The following is an 8,557-nucleotide window of genomic DNA, read 5'->3' as shown; positions in this document are numbered from 1 at the left end:
TATATATATAAACATAAAAAAGAAAAAAGGCTTAAATGAAGAACACAAACTTAATAAAATTTAAACAGTTGTACAGAAGAAAATTAACAAAACTAAAAGTAGATGTTTGTAAAAAGATTAATATACTTGATAATCTTCTAGCAAGGCTATTCAAGAAGAAAGAAGGAGAGATGATGAATTATCAATAGCAGCAATGAAGAAGAGGCTAGCCCATATACACTCTGACATTAAAAATTCTAAAAGGATATTATGAGTAACTTTATACTGATAGATTTGAAAATTAGTTGAACAAATTATTTGAACAATATCACTAAAACCAATACAAAAAGGAAGAACACATCTGGATATTCTGATATCTACACAATGAAGTTAATCTATAATTAAAAAAAAAATCTTTGCCATGCTTTTAAATTGGATTATCTTTTTCTTGTGGATTAGAAAGAACTTTTTGTATTTTATGGATGAGAGTCTTATGTCAGATGTATAAAAGCAAATATCTTTGTCCATTCTGTGACTTGTTTTTTCACTATCTTAAGTGATGACAGTTCATCCCCTGAAATAGCAAGGTAGAGTATATGGGTGTTAATGTAATTATGTTGGTCAGTTTGATGGTGAGAAAATGAGTTTCCTCTCTTCTAATTTCTTATTTTCTCATATAGTAAAGTAGGGCAAGAATAGTAACCTAGCTCACACAGTTTTGGGGAGGGTTAACTATCTAAATGTATATGAAACTGTTAAAACAGGGCCTAGTACATATTAGTTGCATTCTTAAGAAGTGTTGACTCCTTTTACTATATTTATTTAAACTTTAGTGCTTCATCACTATCAACTGATAAAGTTTAACTTGCTAATTATAGCTTATAAGCTTGTTAATAGCATCAGCTTTTCTACTTGTTGGACCTAACAGCCTTTTAAAATCGGTTTATCTTCCATTATAGTAAAAGTTCTTTTGTGGAAAGAAAAGAGGCCATTAAAATTAGCACAGTTTATTAACAGAGAATTCCACACACACACACCAAGGACAGGAAACTAAGTGCAGCCCAGTTCTGTGTGGATCATGATGAATACATCAGGAAGCAGGACTTTTTCCATAGTTCTTGTTGGTAATAGAAGTCTCCCATGCTTGATTCTTGGATAACAACTTTCCCTGATTCTATATAGATGACGTTGCAGCCTTTTGAGTCAAGACACTGCTGCTGGTTTCTATGTCTTTAAAGAAAATTTCAAAAGAAAATCTTGAGGCTGCTGGCCAGCCAGTGGTTTGCCTCTTCCTTCCTTTGTTCCATTCAACCATAGCTTACTGTAAATTCTCCTATCCTTATTCAAAGGGAACAATAGACTGAGCACGGGGTAAGCTGAAAGAGGGTGTTGAGCTTGGTAGGCAAGTTGATTGGCATGCTAACTACACACAAATTATTCATTTTCTTCCCAGCACTACTGCTGCTTCTAGCCTAATTTCATCACTGCCTAGACTGGCTGTTTTTTGACCTTTCCTGTCCACAAGTTTGGTTGATTCACCAGATTCATAGATATTTTCATGCTTTTCCTCCTTTACTGGTAGTTGACCATCACACATATTGATTAGTGTTGCCTCTGTTCCCAACTGCCATTGCAGTGTTTTGATATTCTCTATATTCAATCTTCATTATTTTTTTCTCCAGATTTTTGAAAGGGTTGAGTGAAATTAAAATTAATTGAATTTTAAAATTTTCTCAATTGTATCTCTTATATTCTAAAGAGTCTATAAGAGACACTTCTGAGAATAAAAAAAGTATGGCTAATCTCAACTATTGAAAGGTATTAACACTTTCAGTAAAATTATATTACCATCAAGAATGGTAATACTTCTGTGATTCTGTGCTAGAATATGCTGAACTTCTGGGGTTTTCGTTTTGTATCACAGTACTGAAGATTAAACCCAGGGCCCCATGCATACTAGGCAAGCATTCTACCACTGATATATACCCTCAGCCCTGGGTGTTTTGTTGTTGTTTCTAGTTTAAATATTTTATAATAGTTTTTAGAATTCTCATGGGACTCCAGATGATTTGGTCCTGTGATTAATCATGCAGTTTGGGGCTCATTATCACTTATGTAAAACCTTTGTCCCTCTGGAAGACTAGAATGGGAAATTCTGGATAATGGTATTAGAGTGATTATTACTGAAAGAGAACTCTGTTCTTCTTGTTTCATAAGGGGCCTCATTTTAATTAGCATGTTGACTTAGGTATTGAAATAGAGGATTGTATCTTATGATTTCTTTATATGATTAAGAAGAAGCCTGTAATGCAAGTAACTCAGTATGAATATTTTATTCCATCAGAGAATAGAAAGTTTGATATGCTATACCCTACGTGTTCTGACAAACAAAATATATATTCTTTATAGTCAGCATTTACCTATTTTTATCTAAATATTTTTCTTAGTCTTTATTCAGTGTGTATTTTGAATGAGCTATTCTTTATGTGTTAAGAAGATTATATTTTTGTGAAATAGTAGGCAAAATATATATTTTTTCATATTTGATTCTTTCTTCTTCCTTTTAGGGTAGAGCCTGGATCAGAGTAGCACTCATGGAAAAACACTTATCTGAATACATCTCTACGGCTCTGAGAGACTTCAAAACAACCAGGTTTAAAAGCTCTTTTAATTTCCTAATTTAAAAAAAAATAGCCTAAAACTTTAGAAATTGGAAAAAATCAAGAATTATTTAGTTTCTAAAGTCCTAAGCTATTTTATTTCCTCCTTTTCTTACTGCTCAGATAAATTCACTGTTTTCTGAAGAATAGGTAATTTGTCAGCTAAATACACATCTACCTTGGTTTATGTAAAAGATAGACTTTGTGGCTGGAATATCTTCTCTGACTCATTTTTTACTCTCATTCTTTCAACACTTGAAAGATAAGAGCTTCATTCTCCCCACAGGCTTTTCCCAGACCAATTTGAAGAATGAAATTCCTAAAAGGATTCCTATAGCATCTTTTCTCCTTTCCCACCTCAGCATTTACTTATTTTTGTGCTTGTAAAGAATATAAATGAATCATTTACTTTTTTATTTCATGTATGTACTTAATGATTGCTTGGTTGTCCTCTAATAATAGTCTATACCTATGTCATTTTTCTTGAATTACATAGACTAAAGGAATGACATACCCTGCCATGTGAAAAACAGGACTTTATTATTTTTTCATGATGTTAGGAAAAAAAGGTTCATGTTAGGACAAGATTTATTGTCCTTTAACATTTTTTGCTGTTGAAAAAGCCACTTTTCTCCATATCAAAATATTTGTAACTAAAAATATTTAAAAATTTCAGTGCCTTATACATGTACTGTCTAATGCTACAACCACAAAAGACTATATAAGTTAAAATTTGTTAGGGTTGCATTAAATTTCAAATGTAGTTCTGAGGTTGCTTTATCACAATTTCTGTGCTCAGTAACCACATATGACTAATGGATACAGATATAGAACACTGTCTTTGTCACAAAAGTTCCACTGGGCAGCACTGTCTTTGATTCTTCTAAAGTACCATACTTATTTCTACCTTACTAGTCACATTTCTGAAAGAGAAGTTAATAGTTACAACTCAAGGGCTGGAGTTATAGCTCAGTTGGTAGAGTGCTTTCCTCACATGCACAAGGCTCTGGGTTCAATCCCTAACACCATACACACAAAAAAAGATTGCAAATAATTACAACTAGAACCATTTTTAGTTAAGAAAATCAGGCACAAAGAACTCGTATATCTAAAATCTTAACTTTCATGACTCAATTTAGTGTCTGGCATTCTGGATTTTGAGAAAATCTGGACATTTTATGACATAGTTTTTTAAAAAAATTAACTGCTACAAATTATAGTATCTTATATGCCTCTATCTTTGTAGGCAATAAAATAATAACCTTTCAATTTGGAGATACAAGGAAAACAATTATAAATACTATAAATTTGACCAGGATAGAAAAACTTTTTGTTAAAAAAAAACTGTTAGCATGAGGTAAATCTGATATATATTTATTGAGTTCTTGTTTAGTAATATGATACTCTTGGTGTATTTCTGAAGATGGACAGTGAGATGATGATAAACTCTTAAACCTTTGAAACAAACCTTATAAAATGAAACATTTTATCACTAGGAAATTAATTTAATTATGAAAAGTAAGTATTGAGAATACTGAAGCTTTGGAAATAAGAATTAAGAAGCATATCAGAATCTAGTAGACGATACCTAAAAATCTGAAAATTCGTGAAAATAAACCACGTTTTCACAATAATCATCTTATGTAATTATAATATTGTGTCTTTTCTCAATAGAAATTGAAACAGCAATAGTCTAGGTTGTTAGTGTTGTTTCTTAGTTTAAATGATTGGGTGGGGTAAAAATAATTCTTGAATAGATTATTTTTAGAACAAGCCGTTTAAATATTTAAAGGGAAATGTTTTTTTGCCTGTTCTTAAGTGTTAGCCATGCTTTTTCATAAAAAGGAAATGATTCAGCTCTAAAAAAGTCTATGAAGTAAAAATATTCTTGTAATAATACATAAACATACTCTATGCAAACAAATGTAGCTTAGTATATAGATCTGTGTATGTGTGTGCATGTACATTTGTCAAAATAATAGTGTTTAGATGTGAATATAATGGCTTTGTAATTTCTAAGAAAGAAAGTAGGGATTTATTTTAGAATCTCATCTTAGTAACTAAAAAAATGTGAAAATGAGAGCTTCTTGTTTCCTTTTTCTACTATTTGTGCTATAATTTTTACTAAAATAAAACCAAAGAAACTTTTTAATTATAAATAAATTTGAATGCATACCTTTGGCAGACAAATGTGTTTGGAAGGCTAGGTTTATAAAATACTAACAAAGTATTATAAAAAGTAGTTGTACCTTACCTTTTATCTGATGCTTCTTGAGGTAAATGCTTCTAGAAGGGTGAGAAATTATCTCTAATCCTTTAGGAATCTTGAGATTATCTGGGTTAAGTGGATTTCTTCTGTTCTGTCTGACTTCACAAAGAGCAATGATATCCTTTATAATAGTGGAACAAGTGTTTACCCAGTACTGGAGGAGGAGCTACAGGACCTAAGGCAGTCAACTTTGAAGGCACTGATCAGTGAAAATCCAAGAATAAGTATGAGTGGAGGAAGGGTGGGGAGCAGAAATACACGTTTTCTTTAGCTACATGACTGTAGCTCTAAAGTATTAGAGAAATTCATGTTTTCTTTGCTAAGACGGAGGATGTATTAGGGAGCAGTTGGAAAAAAACCCCACCCAAACCTTGAAGAGTGTTATGGTTTAGGGATGAGGTGTTATTGGGAAATAGGGAGCCAGAGTAGGGATGATGGAAGAGTGAAAATTAGAATATAAGCTAAAAAAGAAAAAGTGGAGAATCCCTTTGTTAAGTTACTAGGAAGACCTACAAAAACTGAACTAATTTGCTTAAATTTAATTTCTTTTCACCCACAGATTAAAAAATGACTAGAAAAGTTGTTGAAGGAACAAATATGGACAAATTTGAAGTAGCAGATATGGATGGAAAATACAAAGATAGAATTAGCTTTATGGAAACCTCTGTATTACTTTGTAGTCATACTACAACATTTAATTTATGACAAAAGTTGTATTCTGAAAAAATGTTCATTTTCAAAATATTTTAGTGTAAAAAGGGGATGAATAAAGTATAAAATAAAACTTTGTAAATTACTGAGCTGTCACAAAAAGGAAATATGAAGGCTGGGGAGTGACTCACTTGTCAAACACTTGTCTAGCATGTTCAAGGCCCTAGGTTCAGTCTTTAGTACTACAAAATAAAAACAACAAAAAAGATGAGTTAATAAATACTTTTTAAAGTTGTAGTGAAGTAGATAAAATAGTAACATTACCAACATCTTTTAAGAACAAGGAAAGAATTTTAGAATATGAATATGCTTGAAAGTTTTATATTAAATCCTCCTACATCCAGCAATTTGCTTTCCATGGTTTCAGTTACTCTCAGTCTAAAAATATTGAGTGGAAAATTCTGGAAGTAAACAATTCACAAATTTAAAAAAATTTTTTTTGTTAAAGTCTATTGTTAATACTTGTCCTACTATTGTTTTTAATCTCTTAACTGTGCCTAATTTACTAATTAAACTTTACTGTAGATATGTTCATATCGGATATAAGACTATATATATATAGTTGCTTCTTAACTTACAATGGGATTTTGTTCCAATAATTTGTGATAAATTGAAAATGTTCTAAGTCCAAAAGTGCATTTGATACATTTATTCTACGAAATATCTTTATAGCTTAGCCTAGCACACCTTAACATTGTCAGAACACTTACAGAATCATTTGACACAAAATCTGTTTTATATATGTTAACCATGTGATTGTACCGCTTACTGGGAGCTCCAGCTCACTGCCACGGGCCAGCACTGCAAAGAGCTAGCCTAGGAAAAGATCGTCATTCAAAAATTTAAGTATAGTTTCTATTGAAGACAAATTGCTTCTCAACATCCTTAAGTCAAAAAATCAGAAGTAAAACCACTGACTTGGAGGCTATCTGTATAAAGATTGATATTATCTGCAGTTTAAGGAATACAAGGGCTTCAGAACATATCTCCCATGAATAAAGCGAGGCAACCCTATTAACATGAAAAACTAAACATTACTCAGGGTTACTTTTAAACTGCTACCTTATAGCCTATACAAAAAATCCCAAAGGTTAACAATTAAATGTAAAATTCCTAGAAAAAAAAACAAACATAGATTCGAATCTTTGGATTAGGCAATAGTTTCCTAAATATGATACAAAAATATAGAGAACAAAGGAAAATAAGTACATAAATTAGACAGAATCAAAATTTAACACTTTATGCTTCAAAGAAAACCATCAAGAAAATAAATAGGTGGGTGACCTACAGAGTGGAAGAAGATTTTTAAAATATGATACGGAACCTGTATGTAGAATGTATATATAGGACTTTTTCAAGTCATTAGTAAAAAGACAACCTATTTAAAAATGGGCAAAGAATAAATAAACATTTTTCCTGTGAAGGTATACAGATGGCTAATAAATACCAAAATGAAGCCCAACATCATTAGCCATCAAGGAAATAAAAACCCAAACCACAATGTGATATTATTGCATATCAACTGAGATTTCTATATTCAGTATCAAGTGATAACAAATGTTGATAAGAATATATAAAAATTGGATCCCTCATACATTGCCAGTGGGAAAGTAAAAGGGTGTAGCCACTTTGAAAAATGATCTGGCAGTTCTTATGAAGGTTAAATTTTGAGCTACCATGGGACCTGGAATATGACTCCTAGGTGTATGTATATGTCCCTGTATGTATATCTACATATCTCCAAGAGAATTTAAAACATGCTTACAAAAAATATTTATACATATGTTCATAGCAGCATTACTTATAATGCTGGAGGAATTGGTTGGAGAGAAATATAGTGTGATTAATAATGTGGACATGGTTTCATTTTGGGGTAATGAAAATATGTTATAATTGATTGATGTGACAGCTGCACAATTCTGTGCATATGCCAAAAATCATTGAATTGTACTTTGGATCAGTTATATGGTATGTGTACTGAGCTTTTTAACAGATGTGTACAAAAATTTGAAGTTTATTGAATCATATATGGGATATGAAAAAATACAGGTTTTTGTAATGAAAGGAAGAAAATGAGTTGCACTATTCCATGAGAAAATATAAAATCTCAAATGTAAGTTTGTCTTTAGAATAATTCAGTTTTTAAAATTCTGATTAATTCTCAGTTACAGTCTTTTTGTTTTGTCAATAAAAGTCTATTAAAATCTTATTAAATATCTGAAAGCTCTTTTAATAAAAATATTTCAAAACTTGTTTTTAAATTTGCATCTGAGCAATAATAATTCACATATACCTGGTAACAAGGAAACAAAAACTTCAGAATGCATTGGTGTTTTTCTATAATAAAGAAAAATCTTCCTGCCCTTCCATACAGATCTGTAACCTAACAGTAAAATGTATTGTAACTGCCCTTTTCAAATCGCTGCTTAGAATCTGGTATTTTCATTAACTTATTACTACAACACTACAAGACCTTTTTTCCTTTTAATATCTGATTAAATTTATTAGCTTAACATTAACTCTGTCATCAGTCCTTTCCTATGGACCAGTCTTCACTTTGTTTCCTAAGGAAATCATTCTCCTATAATAAATGATGTTTCTATTCAGGCTGTCTTTTAAAGTAAAACCAGTAACCAAATAATGGAAAACAGTATTTGTTTTCTATAGTATACATATAGTATATGTTTTCTATAGTTTCCCTTAGTGGTGGTCTTTATATAACAGTTTTCTTGAGGAAGTACAAATGAGGATTAGGGCTGGTTTAAAATCTGACCACAAACAGACTTTAGTAGTTTTTTTTAATTTTGAAAGAATTCTTCATGAAATGATATATTCTTGTGTTTTAGTGTTTATTTATTTATTTTTTTTTAATATTTATTTTTTAGTTTTCGGCAGACACAACATCTTTGTTGGTATGTGGTGCTGAGGATCGAACCCG

At 31.1% G+C, this 8,557-nt stretch overlaps 2 protein-coding genes across 3 annotated transcripts in view; one reads left to right on the top strand and one right to left on the bottom strand.

Moving 5' to 3' along the window:
* Abcb1 (ATP binding cassette subfamily B member 1) overlaps positions 1 to 5,030 on the bottom strand; it is a 178,647-nt gene extending 173,617 nt beyond the window's left edge. The window contains exon 1 of the mRNA XM_015502348.2: positions 4,894 to 5,030. The gene's annotated coding sequence lies outside the window, so the exon portion shown is untranslated. The remainder of the gene's footprint in view (positions 1 to 4,893) is intronic.
* The window catches only part of Rundc3b (RUN domain containing 3B), a 129,634-nt gene that overhangs the window by 43,608 nt on the left and 77,469 nt on the right, over positions 1 to 8,557 (top strand). For both annotated transcript variants that reach the window (XM_048785453.1, XM_048785452.1), the window contains exon 4: positions 2,547 to 2,632. In XM_048785453.1, coding sequence (XP_048641410.1) covers positions 2,547 to 2,632 — 86 coding nt within the window. The remainder of the gene's footprint in view (positions 1 to 2,546; positions 2,633 to 8,557) is intronic.

The sequence above is a fragment of the Marmota marmota genome, unplaced genomic scaffold (genome assembly GCF_001458135.2).
Source record: "Marmota marmota marmota unplaced genomic scaffold, marMar, whole genome shotgun sequence".
In the NCBI taxonomy this organism is placed as follows: Eukaryota; Metazoa; Chordata; class Mammalia; order Rodentia; family Sciuridae; genus Marmota; species Marmota marmota.
This window is presented reverse-complemented; position numbering and strand designations above follow the sequence as displayed.